This window comes from Gavialis gangeticus, unplaced genomic scaffold (assembly GCF_001723915.1).
Source record: "Gavialis gangeticus isolate Ggan-Ray unplaced genomic scaffold, GavGan_comp1, whole genome shotgun sequence".
Lineage (NCBI taxonomy): Eukaryota > Metazoa > Chordata > Crocodylia > Gavialidae > Gavialis > Gavialis gangeticus.
Window position 1 is genome coordinate 22,603,418 of NW_017729025.1, and position 24,259 is coordinate 22,627,676.

Consider the following 24,259-nt stretch of genomic DNA (forward strand, 5'->3'; position numbering starts at 1 on the left):
AGTGGGATGAAAACAGCAGGGATGGTAGCCTGTAACAGGGGACCTTCTCGGTGCCAATTAGATCTCTGCCTGCCCCTCTTTTTTTCCTGCCACACCTTGGTGGAAAACTGGTTAAATCAGCAGAAGATATGATGTGTATGTGTGTGTGTGTATATATATATAGATAGATAGATATATTTATAGGTATGTAGATATAGATATAGATATAGATATAGATATGTATATGTATGTATATGTATAAGTACATATAGGTATTACGGAGAGATGTATTACATATTTATAAGATACATATGGGTTATAGAGAAACATTAAATATAAATGTATATATATGCAGAAAACTAACAAAGGTGGCAGTAAAACCATTTTATTTGATTATATCTTATTAAAACTAGAACACTCCCTATAAAGCATATTATTATTATTATTATTATTACCATTTATGTCTTGGTTCAGTAAAGTCAATGGGAGTTGAAGACATTTTTAAATACTTTGCTGTAGAGAAATGGGATTATTCACCTGCTTAATTTTAAACATGTGCTTAAGTGATTGGCTGAATTGGGCCCCTGATGCCAGAATTTTTTCTTTGCAGCCAGTCATGCCAGATTGGATATTTGAGCTGGAGTCTACCACGTGACTGACATTTTTGGCTAAACTCTGCACATAGTTAAAACGCAGAACAGCTGCCTGTGGAATTATGTTCCACACGTAATTTTAAAAATAAAATAGAAGTCACTGGCAAGCATGGGTTTATAGGCCAGAAACAAAATCCACAGAGCTGTAAAAATAAAAATAAATGGAAATCTTTCCTCATACTGAGAAAAAGAACAGATAAGCTCATATTTCTATCCCATTCTGTGTTAGTATGGGCACTCCAATATTAAAGTGATGGGTGGCCTTGAAATACCTTAGATGGGTCAGATTAGATGAGTAGTACTCTAAGTAAAAATGTGTTATAAATAAGTAAAATCTGTTTTACTGGCACAGTGCACAGAGGAGGAGATGCATCTACTGGGGATCTCTATTTGTTGTAATTCCATCTCCAGAGCACATTGTGAATGTCTTCATAGATGTATGCTGCTTGATACGAGGCTGGTCTCGCACTCTATTTGGTTGCCAAGCCAAGTTTGTAAATCGGTGGCCAGTCCAATTGTTTCCCTGCTAAAGGACTAATTCTGTTTCTGCTTGAAGCTTTCCATCTGACCATGGATCCAAACAGGAAGGCAAACTATAGATGTAATAGATTATATAGACATTAGGGTTGGAAGGAACCTCACAAGATCATTGGGTCCAGCCCCCTGCCCAAAGGGCAAGAAGTCAGCTGGGGTCAGATGACCCCAGCAAGGTAAGCACCCAAATATTTCTTGTACATGTGCAGAGTAGGTGTTTGCACTACTTCTGGGGGGAGTCTATTCCAGACTCTGGAGACTTGGACGGTAAAGAAGTTTTTCCTTATGTCCAGTTCCAGCACTTTGTGACCGTTAGACCTTGTCTTCCTTTGGGGTGCCCTGGTGCACCTCACTCTCACTCAGTACATCTCATTCTGGGTTCAGGGATGTATTTGGTAGCCATGTTGGTCTGAGACAAAAAGAAATGCAAAAATCGAGAACTCTTTGTTCAGAGATGATACCTTTTATTAAACCAACTGAGCAATTGCAACAAAAAAAAAAAATTTCTGCAAGCCTTCAAGTTTACATGAAACCTTGCAGCCTCATGAAGGGTGTGTGAGCCTGAAAGGTTGCAGAAAAAAATTTTTTTTTTTTGCAATTTCTCAGTTGGTCTAATAAAAGGTATCATCTCTGAACCAAGAGTTCTAGATTTTTGCTTTTCTCATTCTGGGTGAAATTTAACCCCATACAGAGGTACCTAGTACGGCCTACATCAGCCCCCAAAATAGGACTGAAGTTATACCTGGTCCATTGCATGTGATTGAATTCCACCTGCTGACAGTATGGGGTAGATAATTAGTAACACTATTTCTGACACTAGAGCAGACCTAGAGCAGCTACCTAGTGTTATTTATACTCCAAATTGGTGGAACAGACCAAGAAGCAGGGATAAAGAGTAAGCATCTGTATTAACATGGAATCTTCTTACGGCTACACAGTATCATTTCTTCAATCTCAGCCAATCCTCTGAGGCAGAAGTTCAGCTTGTGGAAGAGGGAGGAAGAGGTCTGGGACTGAAGAGGAGGGAATATGGGGACATGCAAACAGCAGAACAACGGAGCTTTTCTGGGGACACAGGCAAGGAAGGAGTCTGCTCTGGAGTCAATTAGCCCTGCCAGGAGTAAGTTGCAAGGTTTTTCCTGCATCGGTAGTTTACTAAGGTTTTGTTTTATACCATAACAAATTCAACAAGATCACTCCCATAAGCATGCAATTTAGTGACACTCTTAGATCATTAAAGCTCAGTGGAAAATTAATTAAATAAACCAGGCAGCTTCATTTTGCAATTACTGCCTGTGACCTTATATAATTAAGTCTTTTGCCAAAATAGGCTTGACTCATACGCGAAGAACATATTTGGCATACATTTTAACTGAACAGTGGAAGTTACTAGAAAGGGAATGTTATAAACTAAAGGATAATTTAAAGAATATGGGAGGTAATTTACCATCCCCAGCTATTACAAATGGGCAGGATTTGCACAAAAAAAAGCCTGAATTTTCAGCCACAGTGGACACATTTACACATGAATTAATGCACCGTAATTACAGCGCATTAAATTTAGTACCTGTAACAAAAGGTACTAACTTAACATGACATAATCGGTGCTATGATGCAGTAGTACTGGCACAAGTCTTTTAGGTGATGCTGATGATCAATAGACTAATTCTACTGTGTATTAGTACAGTTTTCGCCATGATGCACCAACGCATAGTAGAATTAGTCTACTGCACTTTAGGGCTGTGCAAAACGGAAGTGTTCTGTTTCAACCAGCATTTTGACATTTCAACAAAACAGTGTTTCATTTCAGCTTTTGTTTTGAGTCAAAACGGCTGCTCTATTTCGTTCCGTCAGAAAGCTTTGCCGTTTCGACGTTTCACCCATAGGCTATAATGGGGAAGGTCAAAACAGGCTATAACTTTGTTGTTTCTGGCAATATTTGGATGAAACTTGCAGGTGTGCTAGCCCCTTCTGACAGCATAAAGCTTGCCAAGTTTCAAGGAGATAGGTTTGAGGGGTTGGGGAAACTGCACCCCAAAATCTTGAAAGCAAAACTCATGTCACGTTTGTGTGTTAAGCCACAGTGGGGTCAAAACTGCAGGGGTGGTAGCCCCTGATGATGCCACAAAGCCTGCCAAGTTTCAAGGAGACAGGTGCAGGGGTTTGAGGAAACCGCACCTCAAGCTGTGGACAAGCAAAACTCATGACATGGGTGACACTGTGTGTTAAGATGCAGCAGGGTGAAAGCTGCAGGCATGCTAGCCCCTGCTGCAGCCACAAAGCCTGCTAGCTGTCAAATAAATAGGTGCAGGGGCTTCTGATTTCTGAGGCCCTGCACCTCTAGCTGCTGACAGACAAAACTCATGTCATGGGTGCTTGAAAACTGCAAGCCTGCTAGCCCCTGCCATGGCCACGAAGCCTGCTAGCTGTTAAGGAGATCGGTGCAGGGGGGTTCTGGGGCCCTGCACCCCTAGCTGCTCACAGGCAGAACTTGTGACATGGGTGCTTGGGCAACTGCTGCCTCTCATCAGGCAGCAAGAGTGAACATCCCCCATCACTGGTCACCAAGACCTGGGGGGAATAATTGACCACAGTATGAACATTAGTCGGCAGTGCGATGCTATAGCCAGCAGGGCCAACAATACCCTGGCATGCATCAGGTGATGGTTCTCCAGCAAAACCAGCAGAACCATTGCAAAGAAGTGATTCTCCCGCTTTACTCGGCTCTACTTGGCATTGGTGAGACCGCAGCTGGAGTACTGTGTCCAGTTCTGGGCTTCACACTTTAACGAGGACGTGGTAAAGCTTGAGAGAGTCCAGAGAAGGGCTGCCCATATGATCAGAGACTTGCATGGCAAGCCATGAGGAAAGGCTGAGGGACCTGGGACGCTTCAGCCTGAAAAAGAGAGAGCTGAGAGGGGATTTGGTAGCAGCTTACTGCTACATCAGAAGCGTACATCTAGGGCTCAGTGAACAACTGTTCACCAGTGTACCCTTGGGGAAAACTAGGAGTAATGGTCACAAACTCCTGGAAGATCATTTCAGGCTCATTTCATGATCAACATTAGGAAAAACTACTTCACAACTAGGGTGTCCAGACTGCAGTTTTGACCCCACTGTGGCTTAACACATACACGTGACATGAGTTTTGCTTTCAGGATTCTGGGGTACAGTATCCCTCAACCCCCTCCACCTGTCTCCTTGAAACATGGCAGGCTTTGTAGCCTCAGCAGGGGCTACTATCCCTGCAGTTTTGACCCTGCTATGGCTTAACACATACACATGACACAAGCTTGGCTCTCAAGATTTTGGGGTGCAGTGTCTCTGAACCCCCTGCACCTATCTTCTTGAAACTTGGCATGCTTTATGCCCTCAGAAAGGGCTACCAGTTTTGCAAGTTTTATCCAAATATTGCCAAAAATGACAAAGTTATAGGCTGTTTCAAGCTTCCCCATTATCGCCTATGGGCAGAACGTTTTGACTTGCCTCATTTTGTTTCGAGGCTGTTTTGACCATATCTGTTTCATTTCGATTTTGCTGTTTCAGCCTCAAAACAGGTTGAAACAGCATCAAAACAAAACTCGTGGCAAAATTTCGCACAGCCCTAGTGCACTTCTACCATCACATGTAGATGTGCCCAGTAAGTCTCACCTTATTGCACCTCTTTCAAGCACATCTACACTGTGTCAGATCACACTAGGGGGCACCACTATGAACACACACTTTGCACGTTTGCTCCTTCACCGCACATGCCAAAAAAGCCTGTTGTGTAGCTGTTTTTGGCACATACCCAGCACTGTTCAGACTCTGGTACATGCCCAGAGTTACTCAAATAGTGGCTACATGACTTTTTCCAGCAAGCCGCATCATATAAAATAGGAGTGAATGGATGGTCTAGGATTTGGTGGCTGCTCTCTCTTGCAATGTGCCTGCTGCAGTGTAGACGTACCCTTTGTCACTCAGACAGGGACTAAATGCATCCAGGGATGGCTCATTAGATGCCACTTAAGCAGAAAGAACCAGCTATTACCATGAGAATGCTGTGAGCCAAAGGACACTAAAATGTCTCTCCTGCACTTATGCTGAAGAGACATGAACGAACAATGCACAACTGTATAGATAAGATTATTTTCTGTGTTTTTGTGCTTCTGTTGTTTATATAAGCGGTTTGGGATCTGTTCCCCCTTTTTCAATATTGCTACAAATCTTTAAAAAAATTTAAACCAATGAAGATGAATTGAGACATTTTCAAAAAAGGTTTGTACCTAGTCAAGATTATGCTAAATTAAACCTCTTTAAGGGTCTCAGATTGCATTCTGTTTGGGGAATGGGTGACTGCAATTCCTCTCAATTTAGACTGTGGTTTGAGAATTTGGAACCTGATGCTGAATGCAACTAAGGGTCATATCCCATAATCAACTTCCTCACAAAACTCCCTTCAGTAGTAGCTCTGTGATCAGCAGGACTGTTTCTTCAAAATCTAGTTTTGCTGGCAAAAATAGAAACCTAGAGCCTATCAACATAAATGCAGCAAAAAATGCACGTTGATGCCTATCTTTCTCTGGTGTTTTACATGGTAAGAATAAGACATTGTAACATACTCTGGTCAATGATGCGACTTTCCCCTCTGCTACAAGATATTTAACCTCTGTGATTCTCCGGCGTCTTTTTTGTGGGTTTTTCATAGCAGAGATCGATGTATTTAATTGATAAATAGCCTTGTGTATAATGATTTTGTAATCCAGGCCATTCATCGTTTGAGTAACGGCTATGCCAGTAATTTTTTTCAGAAGAGTACAAAAATAATGGTAATGTATATGCATCTCTATATACACAGGCCCCCTTCTTGCTTCTGTGGAAACTATAGCAGTTTAAGTCAAGGGAAGCATTTTGTTGTAACTCTACTACTACTAATTTTTCTCCCTGTCATCCAATGAATCTGATATACATTATCTATTAAGAATGCCAGCTTCATGCTCCTTTTCTGCCATATGCTTGCCCCATAATCCAGGCAGACCTATGGCTAAGACTGGAATTGGAGAGGTAAGAAGGTCTAGCACAAGGGAGGAACACAAAGTGGGTCTTCAGATTTCCACGTACATTTTGTGTGTTGCCAAATAGAAGAGCAATGTTCCATAAATAACCCTGATTGGCACCATACCTTTTCTCTGGCGAAACCAAGAGAAGTGGACACTGTGAAACCTTTTAAAGATTTCTTGCACCTCTTCACCATCTGGAGGATAGGAGTCCCAGACAGTGAATGGAGTCCTGGACGTAAATACTGGAAGAACCTACTTTCCTGGAAGAACCTACTCTCTACAGGCAAGTCCGACCCAACAAACTGCAAATTATTTCCAGAGAGTTTTCCCACTGACTTCAGTGGACCCAGGATTGCATACAAAGGTACCTTCAATAATGTTGAGCAAAACGTTGGATTCAGAACACCGGTTTTCCATTTCGAGTTCAACCAGAAACGTCCACATGACCTGGGTAAGCCGCGTAACTCTCTGGGTCTCCCTTCTCCATCTGTAAGAAGGAGATTAAAGCATTTCCCTTCCTCACTGGAATATTGGGAGGATAACATTTGATAATAGGATCATAGGAAATTGGGGTGTATGAAACGGGCTGTATTCAATTCGGATTTGGATTCAGCCTGAATCGGGGACAGTGACTTGATTCGTTGATTCAGATCACTGTCCCCCATTTGATTCAGCCAAATCCAAATCTGAAGATTTGATGCCAATTGGGAGAATCAGCGATTCAGACATAGACACAGCTTGAAATGTTTTTTCTAGATACTTCGAGGTAGCAGGCGCGGTTCGTGAATGCTGTGATGGGGCAGATGGAGCATCCCACAGGAGCCCAGCCCCCCCGTGTGCTCAGCAGAGAATCTGGAAGTGGATCGCAAGTACTTCAGGTCCATTTCCGGGTCCACCATTGAGCATGCAGGGGCCCTGCACCCTCCAGCTTGGCAATCAGCTGCAGGGGGACCCTGAGTGCCCCCCCTGACCCAAAAGGCACCAGTCATCAAGGAGGGGCTGGGGAGAGACAGTGCACTCCCTGGTCGGACCGCGCCTGCTACCTCAAGGTATGTAGAAAAAACATTTAAAGCTAGCTGTCTCTATGTCCGAATCATTGGATCCTTCCAAATTTCTCTGAATCGATTCAGGGGGTTCTGATTCAATTCAGAGACATTAAAGGGTCTCCTGATTCAAGTCGAATTTGGAGATTCGGCCACCGAATTGAGCCAAGTCTCTGCCGAATCAAATCAAGGACTGAAGTTTCACACAACGCTAGTGAGAAAGTAACACTGGAAGGGACCACGAGGTCATCTAGTCCAGCGCCCTGCTCAATGCAGGATTTTCCCTGACTAAACTGCCTCAGTCAAATGTCTGTCTAACAAAAAAGATGTTCCTCGGATACTACAGTTATGATGCACCTATGGGAGCTTATGGGTTGTTTCAGGTTCCTACAGATTTCTTATATCTTAATCTCATGTTTAATAGCTTTACTAGATTGGAGGAACCTCATTTCTGTCTCAAGTCTCTTCCGCACGTAAAATGTTTGCTCACCTTTATAAAGATCTTATATATAAGCAGTAAATGTTATAATTCCTCTCTCTTCTAATTGGTTTGCATCTGCTGGTGTCAAAATCCTATTACAGTGTCTCAGTATGGCAATGAAGTACCATATTTGTCATCCATAGCTTATAACAAGCTTTTAAAGCGTATCATACCATATAATCACATACATATCAAGGAGCAATGTTAACAATAAATGTATCTTTTATTCACAGATAAAAGCTGAAGCAAGCTGTTATAATACACATTTGTACAAAGGATTTGAAAAAAAAACATAAAAAGCAAGATGATCAGAAAATATGATTCATTATGAAATGTGATATTACATACGCTATTAAACCTTTTCAAAAGTATTTGTTTGGCAACAATTTATCAATAGTTTCCACGCGTAAGTGGTTTCCTTCAAAAAAGCACAAATCCCATGCAGCATGTATAAACTTGATCCTGAGGGTTTGCCTTCCTTAGAAAAACTGTAAAAAGATATACTATTTGTCTTAAAAGTTCATAATGCAAATGCTTTTTATAGTCAAAACGATATAAAAATATGGACCTAACATAAACATTTACAAAAAGTTTTTTTCTTTTTTTGTTTGTTTTATGTTTTTGATAATAAATGTAATTCTCAATTCCTGCAGTCAGAGGGAAAAAAAACAAACAAACCACAGTGCCCTTTCTAGACTTCCTCGAGTTAGGTTAACAACTCTAAAAAAGAATGGGTCCATAATAACTGAGGTTAGTAACCAAGGAAGTAGTTAAGCAGTTAATATAGGTATGTATATATAAAATGGAAAACAAACATTTCTTTTGATCTGGAAAAGGAATAATACAAAAACAGAATGTAAAACAATTATCTCAAAATTCCATAATACACCTTTTCAATAGATAAATGCTCATAAAAATATCTTGAATTCTAACCAAGAAAACAATTATAATACAATTTTAGTTCTGCTACATAAAACAGCTTTTCTATGAAACAAGAAGGCAAGTTCAGGTATGAAAACATAATTTACTTATTGCTTTTGCTACAATGTTGGTTCTTTTTTTGTTTGTTTGTTTTGTTTTCTTACATAGAGTCATAAATACACTATACAGTATAAAATATTTCATAGGAATACATTTTGTGGTCTGCTTAGGTTTGCTGGCTTTAATTCTAGCACCAAATACAAAACTGAAAATCCAATTAACTTCAAAGGCACTTTTGTTGTTTGTTTTTTTGTTTCTAAAGTCTTGGTTTGTACTGTTTTTTTCAGCTCCCCTCTGTGAAAAAATGTCTAGTTCAACATTTGTCTTTGTACACTTCCGGTTGGGTTGAGGCACCATAATGATTTATAAAACATTCCAATTCCTCAATCTTCTACAACATTCATCGTTGCCTTAAGTCTTCACATTTCCTCCTTCACTTCCTAATGCCATATCCCTTTTTCTTCTTCTTGCTGAAGGTTTGCTTCACTTCCTACAGTCTCTTCAAAAACTACCTTCTCTCACTCCATCTTGCACATCAGTTATCATGCCAATATCGAAACATGTCACTATCATGACATGCGACTTGCACAGATTGACACATTGCTCCAGTTCCTCTGTCACTTGTTCCAGTGCCTCGAGATACTCCTGAGACTCCTTATCAAGGTCAGGGTCAACTTCAACTGTTAGCAAAAAAACAATTGTATGAGAGAAATAGTTTACGGTAAAGTATTATGTGTGGCATAATGCAATTTATTCAGTTGCTAGCAGCTGTTGTCATCATGTAGGAAAAGCAGTCCTAGGGGCCTATGGAATTCAATAGGAATTCTGCCACTAATTTCAGTGGAACCAGAATTTCATACCCAGGCTCCAATCTAGCACAGTACGCTAATCAAAAATCTGATTTCTTTACTTCCTTTCTATAAAATGAGGATAAGAATACTTAGTCCCTCTTGTAAAGCACCTTTTTTAATAAAACGCACAGTATAAATAGTATGGTCAAAGATCATTCATTTTTGCCTGCGTGACATTAAGCACAACATTAAGCATGTACTTCAGTCTTGCTGAAGCCAGAACTCACTTAGATACTTAACAGAAATACTTACAGTCTTCTTTCCACTTATTTGGATCCATCATCAACCTGCATTTTGTCTCTTCCAACTCTTCCTTTAAAACTTCATGCTTTGCCTTCACTTCTCTAATTCGCTGCTGGCGCCTTTCTAGTATCTTCAGCTTGGTATTGAAATACAGCAGACCCTTTTAAGACACAGAAAGGATATTTCATAAATCATCCTGTTATCAGCTGGCCTCTATCAGCACAGTCCAAACTTTGCCCACCTCATTAACTTGTAACACTTAACATGTTTTTTCCCCATGTTAAGTGTGCATTAATGGGTTCCGATCTACAGAAACAACATGTTGTAATCAGTTAAACACTTATTGCACTTTTTTTGAATTAGCATGCATTTGTTATTTACTCTAAAATTACTACTGTTTAAAGAGAAATTATTTTCTCCGCTGGTGCAAACAGTAAACAGAGTCTAATCATTTTTTTTTAATAGATGTGAGAGTTTTCTTTAATATACACACATGAAAACTGGTATTTACAGAAAAGCACTCCTACCTTTTCAACATCCTGGAAAGGCTATTATGAAAGAAACATGAAAAAATACATCAGAAGAATACAGATTTCTGGTCTCTGAAATAGAATTAGCTGAATTGTTTTCCAATTACAAGTAAATTAAACTCGGCACATCCCTGATTTAATAGAATTCTAACCAGAACACTTTATGTCATTTACATAAAGAGTTAATGATCCTATAGCAGAGAGAGGCTATAAAGTTTCATCAGGCAGGCTAAGATTATAACGTCTTCTCATAATGTATTCATTGGTATCCTGTACTCATGCCATCAGTCATGTTAAACACAATTAATTGTAGACAGTAATTATTTTCATTTTCTATGTTAAGGGCACCCCAACATATGAATTGTAAAATTAATAATTATAGTGCTTTAATTGCAATCAATTTCCCAAATGCCAAACCAGCATTCAAGCAAGGATTCTGCCTGTATACTGTAATTTAAGTTGTCTGGAGTTGTTGTAAAATATGTGCTGACCTCAGTTTCCTCTTGTCTGTGTCGCTGTAATCGTTCCACATCATCAATCTCATAAACTTTAATTTCAAATGGCTCTTTTAAAGTGCCTGGCAAAGGTGGTAGATCAACCCACTGGCCAGTCACACTGGGCTTCCTTCCTAGGGATGCAGCATCAGGCAGAGGAGCAGGAATCAGTCTACGACGCTGGAGACCTTAAATAAGAAAAGCACAGTGTTCCTCCATGCTGCCAAAACCCAAAGTACTAAAGTACTGCAAAATACACCCCCAGCAAGCTAAACATGTGGGCTTTCCGGACAGCCTAGGGGATATACATTCCTTTATCTTTTTTCTGCAATAAAAGTGAGAGGCAGTTAAGAACTTGATGTGTTTCAACACAGCCCCCTTTGTCCAACAGTCTAAGCAGCAGTAGTAGCTCTGCCTATGGTCATTTAAGTAGCATTTCTTTAGCACAGTCTTGCAAAATGTGACTTGAGGTCATCCATGCTTCTCCAGGACAGCAAAAGCAGGTGACTGATCTTTGTGCCAAAAGCTGGTGATTCTGACCAGATCTCCTACCCTTGAGTTAAATATAAACAAAAGTTTGTCTATCTAAAGTCTCCACTTTATTTTATAAAATGGCATCACATTATCCCCAGCTGTGCTTCCCCCACCCCCCAACACACCTTTTTCTTTTATCATAATCGCAGTCTTTTGGCCCACTGAACAGGCAAATGGCTTCCTCTACGACCAACGTCCAAGCTGCAAGGTGTTGAGAAACTGCAACACCCAATAACTTTAATGGGAATTGAGGGTGCTTGCATTTTCTCAGGCAGTAACTAGTCATGCTACCATTTTAAGTTTAATTTCAAGGGATAAAGAAACTCACTTATTCTTGGCCAGGGGTCTCCCAGACTTGCAAACAAATAACACTGTTACCAAGACGCCCTCTACATGTTACAGGTATTACACAATTACCTGGTTAATTGTGCAATTACCTTAAGACCAACTACACATGCAAAGTAGCTATCACACAATAAAAAGCTCCAACCAGTTATAAAGTGAGACCTTGAAAATGTGTGCTAACTTTATAGCTGGTTGCTAACAAGCTTTAATTTGCATGTGTAGCAGGGTCTCCCCTGCACCTGGGAGCTCCGTCAGCTGACAGGGCTCCTAGCCACAGGGATGCACCATGCCCAGTGTGAAAACCCCAAGCTCTGGGAATCACAGCTGCCACAATCCCCAAGGCACAGGTGTGCACAAGGCTCTTGGTCCTGGCCACGCCTCACATGCAGCCAGTACAGAGTTCTGCAGCTGACAGGCTCCCAGTCCTAGTTATGCCGCACATGAGGTGCAGCCAGGACTGGGAGTGCCATCAACTGCAGGACTCTGGGTCCCAGCTGCACAAGGCCCCCATGGCTGGAAGGCCCCTCAGCAAGGGGGCTTCCAGCCACGGGAGCCTGCTTCTTGCCAGTGCAGAGGAAGCCCAGGATCCAGGTCCGCCTGCACTGGCAATAAAGCATGATTGGATCTAATGTGTAATCCCACAATCACACCTCCCACCACGCACGTATGGTATGGGAGGAGGTGTGATTGTGTGGATCATGCACTAAATCCAATCATGCCTTTACCTGCATGTGTAGAGGGGAGCCCAGATATATTAATTTACGCCAGCAATTCCTAAAGCAGAGGCCAACTTGTTCCAATAACAAGTTGACTTTACTCTTAGTTCTTTCTATAAACCTAAAGCAAGGGTGAGCAGTGCACGGCCCAGGGGCTGCACACACCCTCCAGAGCAATCCCAGGGGCCCACCAAAATCCTTCATTAAACCACTTCAAAAAACAAAAAAGGAATTGTCCACCAGAACAGCAAGTCCTGTGTCTTTATAGCAGCATGTTAATCTGAACACACTTGCAAACATGCTGAGAGCTTATGTCTGTTAACTGGGCACCTTTTTCACAAGCTGAAATTATTTCATCTGTCACAACTATGATCTTGGCCACTGAAGTCACAACTGAAACACTGACCCCCATATGAGTGGGGCCCATCCAAAGTCACTAAACAGCAGTAGCCAGTTCCATATACCCAGCAGATTCACTTCATGCTACCCAACAGACCCAATATGAACTCTCTGGGACTTCTGGTGGGTGCAAGGGATTTGTCTACATGGAGAGGATTGCCAGTTTAGCAATTAGGTTTCTGTGGATTTTGATGGGAGTAGGATCAGCACCAGAATAGATTCCTCTTCTGTAGCTCTCCTAAATCCAAAGGCTGTAAATCTCCAATCCAGTTGTCCAGTTTAAGCTAGCCCCAGATCATGACTAACATGTCATACTGAATAAAGTATATTTTAGGCCAATAACAGCCCTCATGCTTGTATGGTATTTAATAAAGCTCCTATGAAGCCCCATTTCATGTATAAAATATATTAGTGTTTGAAAATCTAAAGCACTCAAAAAGTAAGGTATAATTTACTGAGAGAGGACAATTTCAATTGAAAAAGAAATAGTTTGTCATTTTTAAAGACCTTATAAGCATTTCCTGGGGCAAAAACAAATACAAATCCATCAGCGAGTAATACCTTCTCAATATGTGTGCAACTTTATACAGCTGTTAATATTGATTTGTAGGAGAGGCTTAAGAGGTTGATGTGCTATGAAAAGAGAACAGCAGCAAATGTTGCACATGGCCTCTGAACTGATTTATCACCCACCAAAGCAACTCAGTTGCTATGACCAGAAAGCACCAGAACATATACATCAGTCTAACTCATTTTGCTGCACTGTCAGAAGCAAATATCCTGTGCTCCTAGAGAAAATGTAATAATGACCTCTCTCCAACCCAAGTATCAAAGTCAGCAGGCTCTGACTCCTATTCTTATCCTACTACCATCCACAGTTCTGTTAAAGTTAAGAGTTGCAGGATCAGACCTTCAGTTATGAGCTATGATTGCACAAATTGCAGTGAATCCTCGTTTGGAAGGTTGTTTAAGCTTTCCCTACCATGCAACCAGCCCAATAAAAGATATCTCCCACAAAATCCTTGCCTCGCATATTTTCTGGACCATCACAGCTACATCACTCCAATACTATAAATAACTATAGTCTTCAAGCTAGAAACACAAACCTGTGTCCAAAACACAAACAGTAAATCCCAAATAGATCACAGAATCACAGAAAACAGGGGCTGGAAGGAACCTCAGGTGGTCATCTAGTCCCACCCCCTTCTCAAAGCAGGACCATCCCCAACTAGATCATCCCAGCCAAACTTTCTCTACTCTGGTCTTAAAAACCACAAGGGATGGCGATGCCACAGTCTCTCTAAGCAGCCTGCTCCAATGCTTCACAACCCCCCTCATAAGAGAGTTTTTCCTCATTTCTAACCTAAACATCCCTTGCTGCAACTTGAGACCATTAGTCTAGCACCATCCTCTCTGGGATCACCCTTCAAGTAGTTGAACGCTGCTATTAAATCCCCTCTCAGTCTTCTCTTCTCTAGACTAAATATGCCCAGTTCCCTCAGCCTCCCCTCATCAATCATGTTCCCCAGGCCTCAAAATATTTTCATTGCCCTCCCCTGAACTCTGTCCAATTTATCCACATCCTTTCTGAAGTAGGGAGCCCAAAACTGGACACAGGACTCCAGATTTTTAGAAGTAGATCGCATCCACTGCTCCCCCCACATCCACAGAGCCAGTCATCTCATCATAGAAGGCGATCAGGTTGGTCAGGCATGACTTGCCCCTGGTGAATCCAACTGGACTGTTCCTAATCACCTTCTTCTCCTCCAAGTGATTACAAATGGATTCCTTGAGGACCCACTCCATGATTTTTGCAGGGACTAAGGTGAAGCTGTAGCTTCCCAGATCCTCCTTCTTCCCTTTCCTCTTTCTTAAAGATGGGAACTATCTTTTCACATGCAGCCAGTACAGAGTTCTGCAGCTGACCTTTTCCAGTCATCCAGGGCCAATCCTGATCACCACAAGTTTTCAAAGATAATGGCCAGCAGCTGTTCAATCATATCAACCAACTCCCTCTGCACCTTCAAGTACATCCCATCCAGCCCCATGGACTTGTACATGTTCATCTTATTAAAATAGTCCCTAACTTGTTCTTTCACCACTGTTGGCTGTTCATCTCCTCCCCAAACTGTGCTGCCTGGTGCAGTAGTCTGGGAGCTGACCTTGCCTGTGAAGACTAAGGCCAAAAAGTCATTGAGCACTTCAGCCTTTTCTGCATATTCTGTCACTAGGTTGCCTTCCCCATTCACTAAGGGACCCCCACTTTCCCTGATCCTCCTCTTGTTGCTGACATACTTGTAGAAACCCTTCTTGTTACTCTTCACATCCCTTGCTAGCTGCAACTCCAACTGTGCTTTGGCCTTCCTGACTTCATCCCTGCATGCCCGAGCAATGCTCTTGTACCCCTCCCTACTCATTTCTCTAAGCTTCCACTTGTGAGGGTCCTTTTTGCGTTTTAGCTCATTAAGAGTTCCTTGCAAAGCCAAGCTGGTTTTCTGCCATACTTGCTAGTCTTCCTGTGCACTAGGATGATTTGCTCCTGCACCCTCAGTACGGTTTCTTTAAAGTACAGCCAGCTCTCCTGGACTCTTTTCCTCCTCAGATGGGCCTCCTCAGGGATCCTGCCCATCAGTTCCTTAAGTGAATTGAAGTCTGCTTTTCTGAAGTCCAGGGTCCTTACTCTGCTGCTCTCCACCCTTCCTTTCCTCGGGATCCTGAACTCAGTCATATCATAGTTGCTGCTGCCCACATTGCCACTGACTTCTACATTCCCCACCAATTCTTTCTTGTTTGCAAGCAGCAGATCAGGAACAACATGGCTCTTAGTTGGCCTCTCCAACACTTGCACCAGGAAATTGTCCCCAACACTCTCCAAAAACTTCCTGGCTTGCCTCTGCGCTGCTGTATTGCCCTTCCAGCAGATGTCAAGTTAATTGAAGTCCCCTGTAAGAACCAGGGCCCATGATCTGGAAACTTCCACTAGCTGTCTGAAAAAAGCCTCATCCACCGCATCCTTCTGGCCCACTGACTGATAGCACACATGCACAACATCATCCTAGTTACTCTCCCCTCTGACCCAAACCCAGAGACTTTCAGTAGGCCTATTCCCAGTTTCATACTGAAGCTCTGAGCAATTATACAGCTCTTCTATATAAACAGCAACTCCTCCTCCGCCTGTTCCCTGCCTGTCCTTCCTGAACAGTTTGTACCCATCCATGACAGTGCTCCAGTCATGCAAGCTCCCAGCAAGTCTCTGTTATTCTAATCACATCACAGTTTCATGACTAGGTGAGGACTTTCAATTCTTCCTGCTTGCTTCCCAGGCTCTGAGCATTTGTGTACAGGTACCTGAGGTAACTAGTTTATTATCCTACTTTCTCAGGAAGAATGAGAAGACCTCCTCTGTTGCCCTGTCCTTCTTGTGCTTCCTCCAGGTCACCTGCTTCCTCACTTACCTGCAGGTTTTGGCCTCCATCCCCTGATTAATCTAATTGAAAGCCCCCTCACTAGGTTAGTGAACCTGTCTGTGAAGACAATCTTCCCTCCCTTCATCAGGTGGATACCATCTCTTCTTAGCCATCTTTCTTCTTGGAACAGCATCCTGTGGTCAAAGACACCAAAGCCCTGCTGGAGACATCATCTGTGTAGCCAGGCACTGATCTGTGGGATGCATCTGCTCCTGGCCAGGCCCTTTCCCTTGACCAGAAGGATCGAGGAGACCACCTGAACCCCTGTCCCCCTCACCCTTACGCCCAGAGCCCTGTAGTCACTTTTGATCTTCTCAGGGTCCTCCCTGGGAGTATTACTGGTGCCCACATTGAAGGCCAGCATGGGTTAATAGCCAGAGGGCTGGATGAGCCTCGGTAATCCTTCCGTGACATCTCAGATCTGGATTCCAGGCAAGTAGCAAACCTCCCAAAAAAACAGGTCAGAGCAGCAGATGGATGCCTCCATCCCCCTTGCAGAATGGAATTGCCAACCATTACAACCTGTTACTTTCTTCTGGTGGTCTCCCCAGCCTTGTAGAGGCATGGCCTGGCCTCTTCTGCTAATGGAATTTGCTCCTTCTCCTCTGTTACTGGGCTCCGTATCTGCTCTCCAGCCAAACTGCTGCAGGTGGGGATAAATATTTCTGCTTGTTGCCAGAGTACGCATGCTTCCAGTTTCCACCCTCCTGGGAGTCCAGGTCCTCCTCTCTCTAGCGTTGCCTCCATCAGTCCTTCCTCCACAGTCCTAGAAGTTTCCTTCAGTGTCGAATCGAATCCTCATGGGTGAAGATGCTTCAGAGCCTCGCCACCTCCTCCTGTAGCTCTTACCTGCACCCTGAGGAACATGACCAGGAGGCACCGCTCACATTGCAGGCACTCCCCTAACATGACTGTCACTGGAAGGGACCTGCAAGCCACAGTCCCCACGGCAGCAAACCAGGACCTGGGTGGAAGCGTCGAAGGCGAGCAGTTGTGGATGGACAGACCTCACAGGTGCAAGCAAAGGAAGAACTGGCAGTGGCTCTGGCATTGCAACATACTCCAGCCATCTCCTTGAGTCTCTTAAATCTGCTGCCTACCCTCTTCCTGCTCCTCTCTCCAAGCAGACTTTCCCTAGCAAACTCTCCTGTTCGCTACTCCTTGGTCCTGAAAGATTCCCTTTTCCCTGCTAACCTGCCTCCTCTCACTAAGTTTACAGTGAAGGAAGATGAGAGAGTTACCAAGCAACCTCCCTAGCAAACTCCCCACTCGCTCTGGTATCTAATAACAAGGGATTTAAATACTGACCAGTATCAATGAAGCAAACAGATGCATGCTACTGAAGGTGAGTAAGGATGATGGAATTGTGACCCATGTTAAATCGCTGTAGTCACTGTGGTGGCTTTAGAAGAGTTGATCTTATTACAAACACACATGAATGGAAGCCACACCTCTCTGAATGTGATTGCACTAGTCTTCTTTCCCTTTTATCATTTGCATTTAAAGTTGCTGTTTAAAGCTATGAAGTTTTATAATTTGGTAATTAACAGAATTAATATCATAGAAGCAGGGCTGGAAGGGACCTCTGGAGGTCACCTAGCCCAACCCCCTGCCTGACACAGGATCATCTATAGTCAAACCATCCCATACAAACATAATTAAACTTGACACAAGACTACCATCAACCCTGACACTCACAGACCTAATACCCCAGCCTGCCACCTGTAAAGCAGGGGATCCACAGCAGCCAATGCCCTGCTTCTATGAAATGTTGTTAATATATTTTCAAGAGGTCCCGGATAGAGGGCCACGCACCCTACTACAGCTGAAGGCAAAACCTCCCGCCATCCATATCAATCTGACCATGAGGTAAAATTCCTTCCTGACCCCAAATATGGCCATCAGTCTGACCCTGAACAGAGAGGCAAGACCCTCTAGCAAGGAGCCTCTGTCTTTGGTCCCAGCAGCAGCATTGGCCCACCCCAGTCAAAATCCCCAGCACTGGCTGTAGCCAACATCCAATGCCTCTGGGAATGCTTGAAAACACCCTGACACATGTAGCAGAAAGCAGGGGGACAGGGGCAACCAACCCAGAAGCACGGGAAATACCCATGCTAGAACACCGAACACATCTAGATCATCCCCAACCAGTGGCTGTCCAACCTCTTCTTGAACAGCTCCAGTGCTGGAGAGTCCACAATTTCCCCAGGCAGTCTAATTCCACTGCCTCACTGCTCTAACAGGGAGGAAGTTTTTCTGGATATCCAATCTAAACTTACTTTGCTGCAACTTCCAGCCATTGGTCCACGTCCTTTTCTGTGCAGCAAAAGACAAAAGATGCTTTCCCTCTTCTTTATGGCAGTCCTTCAAGTATTTGAAGACTACTATCATGTCCTCTCTTAAGTGCCTTTTCAAGCTGCACGTGCTTAGCTCCTTCAGCCTCTCCTCATATGACTTGCTTTCCAAGCCCTTGATTATCCATTGCTGCCTGCCTCTGGACCCTCTCAAACTTCTCCATATCCTTTTTAAAAAGTGGAGTACTCCATATGAGGCCTAACCAGTGCCAAGAAGAAAGGCACTACCACCTCCCAGGTTTTGCAATATAAAAGTTAGCATATCTGATGTATACACTGTCTCTTCTTCTGGTACACTGTACTCATCTCAACCTGTAAACACAAACTGAACTACAACTATGCTGATAATTCACAGACCTACTGCACTACTCTGTATCTGCCATTTTCTGTCCAAACCAAAACTTCAGCTTGTCTCTCTTACCTCCAGAAGGACAACTACCTCTACTCTTCCACACTTGACCTCTGTAGACAACATCCCCACCCTGCCTGTCACTCAAGACCATAAACTACCACCTTCAAACTCTCTCTAGGTCTTCACATCCAGGATACAGTTATGCATTGCACGTTCTTTCTACATAACACCTCTAAGACTGACCCATTCCTGTCCATCTTCACTGGTGAAATTCTTGTCCATGATGTCACAATATCATGACATGATTACCACAACATGCTTTACTCTGGCTTTCACAAATACAGATGCAATCATGTCTCACCAGGATATTGCAGCAATAATCATTTTCCCTCCCACTGCTTCGACCCTGTCTTACACAGTCCTTCACTGGAATCCCCACTCTATCATATCAAACTGCTTGTCTTCACTTCCTATTTGCGCCCTACCTTTCATCTCTCATTCACCATCAACAAGTCAACATTGCTATTAGCCCACTTGTTAAGACTTTCAGACAAGCACTTTAATGCTTTTTCCCTGCCGCCCTTCATGCTTGGAACCAGCTCTCCAAAACATCCACAAAGCGAGCTCATTATTCTCCTTCAAAGTTCATCCTCAGCTTACCTTTTCCACCACTCCTACCAACAAAAAAAAACTTGACATCAGTTAGACTGCTGATGTGTTATGCATACTGATCAAAATTATTTTGTAGTGTCCTTGTGGTCTTCTGTCACACTGTGTCCATCTGTTGTCTCTTGTTGTAGACTATTTGGCACTTTGGACTAGAGCTGCACGAAGCTTTGGTTCCCGATTCGATTCAGCGGAGATTCAGCCCAATTTGGCCGACTCTCCGAATCGAATTAGAGGACCCTTTAATCTCTCCGAATTGAATCTGAACCCTCCAAATAGATCCAGAGATTCGGACATAGACGCACCTTTAAATGTTTTTTCTACATACCTCAAGGTAGCAGGGGGCTCATGAATGCTGTGATGCTGGGGCGCATGGAGTGTCCCACAGGAGTGGGGGGGCTCCCCAGCGTGCTCAGCAGCAGACCCGGAAGTGGACCAGTACTTCTGGTCCACTTCCAGGTTCGCCACCGAGCACGTGGAGGGCCCCCCCACACTCCTGCAGGATGCTCCGCTCACCCCAGTGTCACAGCATTCACAAGCCGCGCTAGTACCTCGAGGTATGTGGAAAAAACATTTAAAGCTGTGTCTATGGCTGAATCGAATCACTATCCCTGATTTGGGCCAAATCCAAATCAAATAGGGCCTGCTTCACACACCCCTACTTTAAACCCATCTTTTTGTTCTTTGCTGCACAGCACCTAACACAATGAGGTCCTGGGCCCATGATTAGGACTCTGATGCCCTACAGTAATGCAACATGTACATGCAATCCTTTAACTGTGCTAGGAATCCACATTCAGTTTAAATAACCTAGATTGTAACTTTGGAACCATAATAAAAACTCAATATCCCCAGAAAAGATTATGAAAATATTTAAGAATTTCTAAAATGCTGAAAATTCGAGCTCAAGCTCATTTTGGTTTCTTACCTGTTGATCTTTTCTTGGGGGATTTCAAACTTCTCATCCTTCCCGGCGATGACATTCCACTTTCACTCATCGAGTCATGTGCCGAAGAAGCACTGCCCGTTGCTTCACTGTCACGAATCATGCTTTCATAGCCACTACTGCCACCACTGTGGTAGAAAAGAGCTGTCCTTCCCATTGCTGGTGGCAGTTCTCCACTTAACACACTACTATTATCACTGCCATGCCCACTGCTATACCGCTGAGGCCTCCGGGGCGCAGTTATCTTGCTGTATGGAGATGGCAACACTGGAATTTGTGACTTTTCATCGCTGAGGTTTATACCACTGTCGTTCCCACTGTCAGAGTCCGTGGAACCTCTGAAATGCCCCACCTTCGCAGAACTGCCTGAGACCAGTTCATTAACACGGCTGTTGGCTGCCCTAATTGCCTGCTTCGTCCCCATAATAGTTCCTCTGCCAGGTTTGCTGTTGACACCCTGCATCGATCGTGGGGCAGTTTTCCCACTGGGAGGAATGCTAGAGCTCTTTCCAACAGACTGAGTCAGTGATTTCACAGAGGAGCTAAGGGACCTTGACCCATTTGTAGAAAGACTGCGGTTTTTATTTCCATTGGCCTGAGACTTCGGATTAGTTGCATTTTTTGCTTGGCTGTTTTTACAGGGTAACGGTGCAGTATACGACTGTGGTGAAGTCGCACCTGAAGCAACGGGGGGAACGCCCAGCCTTGGGACAGATCGCCCTGCTCTCCCATTGCTCGCACTAACATTACCAGTTTCCCTCATCATATTTGCTTTGGATCCAACTGACGTCAGACTTTCACACCTCTCGAGAGACATGTGACTCCCATATCGATGAACCGTTTCACTTTTAGATGTTTTAGTCTTTAAGCTGGAAGTCATTTTAGGCAAAGAATGGTCTCCCTTGAGGTTGGTTTTACTGCCGGCACTTTCATTAAGATAAGGCCCGGCTTTTGACCGCAGGTCTGCCTCTTCCTCAGCTTTTGTTGCTGTGATTCTAGCAGACTCCACTCCAGCCGTTTTGCCCCCACCACTTACCAGTGCCACATTTTTCTGCTCTAGGCTTGATTTGCGTACAGGTGGTGTTGGGGGTATCGTCCCACTCGGCCTTGGGAGCATGCTACATTTTTGTGGCAGACACTTCTTTCCCAGAGATGATTTCAGGCTACCACCAGCAAAGGCAATTTCAGAATTTCCTCTAGCCGTTGCCTCTGATGGACCATTATTACTGTGTGTCACTGGCATCACACCCAGGGTGGTGGCTCCTCTCTTAAGCTGGGGCATCTTCATTGCTGCTTCCGATTTTTTATTGGCTCCATTGGAAGATTTGCAAACCATTTCACAACCATCTACAACCCTCTGAGAACACGCAAGCATTGTCTGCGATTTAGTTGGCCTGGCGGCACTACTGAAATATTGGGCAGCTTTGGCTGGCTGCTTCTCAGTACCAAATGGAAGAGATTTTGGGGACAGCAGGGAGTCTTCAGTTTTTGCTTCTGATTGATTATCTGCGCGCAACAGCCAGGGATCATCAAACATGTCACGTGGATTCTGCAGTTCTCTGTAGTTTAGGATGGCATTATCGTGGGTTGGAGATGAGGTAGTTTTTGTTTTCCTAGGAAGACTAGAATGTATCGTTTCTATCACAGATGTATCTCGACAGTTACTGAGTTTAACTTTTACGGGCTGATCAGTTACACAAAAAGCACTTTTCATCTGAGATGCTTTGGTTAATTCAGAGGTTTGCGGGCTCTGGCATGAAGACATTTTGCAGGAACTCATGCTCTCATTCTCCAGCTCAGAAAAGCAAAATCCACTGTCATTCAGGGAGCTTTTCAGTGGGGCAGTTACGTTGGATGAATCCAAGTTAAAAGGCTCCTTGGACTTATTACAGCTGAAGGCTGACTGTGCAACAAAACTGTCACTGGACTGGGCTCCATCACTTTCAATGGTACAAATGCTCACTTCACTCAGCCAAGAACTGATGGACGAACGTCTGCTACTAGAAAATGGATCCTCAGCAAAGGGCACAACAATATCGATATTTACACCAGTACAGCTTTCCTGAGAGGTATAAGCATCAAACTCATCATTTATACTGCTAATAATACTAACCGGCCTGGAGCCCGACGCAAGAGCCTGAAGGGAACAGTCGCTGTTAAAGCTAATGATGCTGGAAGGTCTTCCATTATCCAAAATCCCGCTGATGGAGAGTTCCTCTACCACCGTAAAAACCAGCTCATCCTCCCCATTGAGCTCCACAGGCTGCTGTAAAGTCACAGTGGTTGTCAGTATATCCCGGTCAAAACATTTTCCTCTGAAGGCTGATCGGAAACTATGAACCTCTATAGCACCTGCCTGATTCGGCCCATTGCTACCAACTAAAAGCATGCTTTCTGCAGGGTTATGCTCTGGTTTGCTTGCCATTTGTTTGCTCATTCCTACGGGAGGAGTCCGGATTGCATTGCTATTGTCCACCTCACATGCTTCTTTGGACTTCAGAGCATGGTCTTTCTGTTGCGGGGGTGGGGGCGCAGGGCTTGGCAAAGGTCTCTTCACATACAGAGCTTTTTCTTTAACTATAGGTTCAGTCATGGCCTTACTCTGCTCTCGACTCCTGGAAGGGTTGCATTTTGACAATTTCAGTGAATCTGTGATTGTCTCTTTCTCTCTCTCCCCATCCAAAGCTGGGTCTGGTTTCTTGCCTTCAGCTTTGGCTTGCTGTTTGGGATGTTCCCCTTTCACGTGTGGGGAGTTATTCTCGTGACAGACCCCAGCTCTTTGCACACCGGCCTGCAAATTAAGGTTTTGTCCCTTTTTTGGAGATGCGGTTTCCGGTGGAACAGGTTTCTTATACCCTCCACAAGAAGAGGATGTTTTTTCCTTTATCAGTTTAGACTGCATATTTTCTGTACTCCCCGGGGCTGAACTACAGCTGGATGCAATGGGTATTTCTCCACAGGCAAACTTCATCGGCTCCTCGCTTCCATCAATACATTCTAACCTTTCTTGCAATTCAGCAAAAGTGTTGCATTTAAAATGGTCCTTGTCAGAACTTCTAGCAATAGCAGAGTTGTCTTTGCTTCTCTTTTTGTTCAGGGAAGGGATTATAGGAACAAACTCTGGAGGTCCTTCATTATCAGTCAGCTCCCTGTCGGACAAAGCTGCACCATTGGGACCAACATAGATGACAGTATCACACGATTGCTCGCTACTGGAGGAATAATCAGGATCACTAGATATACTCAGTACAGGAATATCAGGGTCCAGGGCTACAGTCCGTGGGTGAAATGGTCTCAAGTGAGGTGGTCTTCGAATGTGGCCTTCTTCACATGAACTTTCCCCTCCAGATGAGCTGGATGCATACTATTAACAACAGGTAGGAAAAATAATATTATTTTTTATGACAGATGGGAAAAACTAGTTCAGTGTATACAGAATGATACACAATCAGTCACCTGTGTGACTAACAAATTTTTACAGTGCAAATTTAAACAAAAACCTATTCTATACATTTTAATAGCATAAAAGTAACACAACAATCATGCTTCTTCAGAGAATTTTCATAACATTAAAACACCCTGTCATCCTTTAACATGAATACCTTCTGCTCATTCTTCATTACTTTTGGATTAGCACAAACTAAACCTTTGG

The 24,259-nt window shown here is 43.5% G+C and overlaps 1 protein-coding gene across 1 annotated transcript in view; it reads right to left on the minus strand.

Annotated features, from left to right (window-relative positions):
- Positions 1 to 7,928: 7,928 nt before the first annotated feature.
- The window catches only part of KIF26A (kinesin family member 26A), a 108,111-nt gene continuing 91,780 nt past the window's right edge, over positions 7,929 to 24,259 (minus strand). The window contains exons 10-14 of the mRNA XM_019519897.1: positions 20,590 to 23,971; positions 10,826 to 11,016; positions 10,332 to 10,352; positions 9,814 to 9,964; positions 7,929 to 9,390 (exon numbers count right to left, since the gene is read on the minus strand). Of these exons, the coding sequence (XP_019375442.1) occupies positions 9,212 to 9,390; positions 9,814 to 9,964; positions 10,332 to 10,352; positions 10,826 to 11,016; positions 20,590 to 23,971 (3,924 nt within the window). The 3' untranslated portion in view covers positions 7,929 to 9,211. The remainder of the gene's footprint in view (positions 9,391 to 9,813; positions 9,965 to 10,331; positions 10,353 to 10,825; positions 11,017 to 20,589; positions 23,972 to 24,259) is intronic.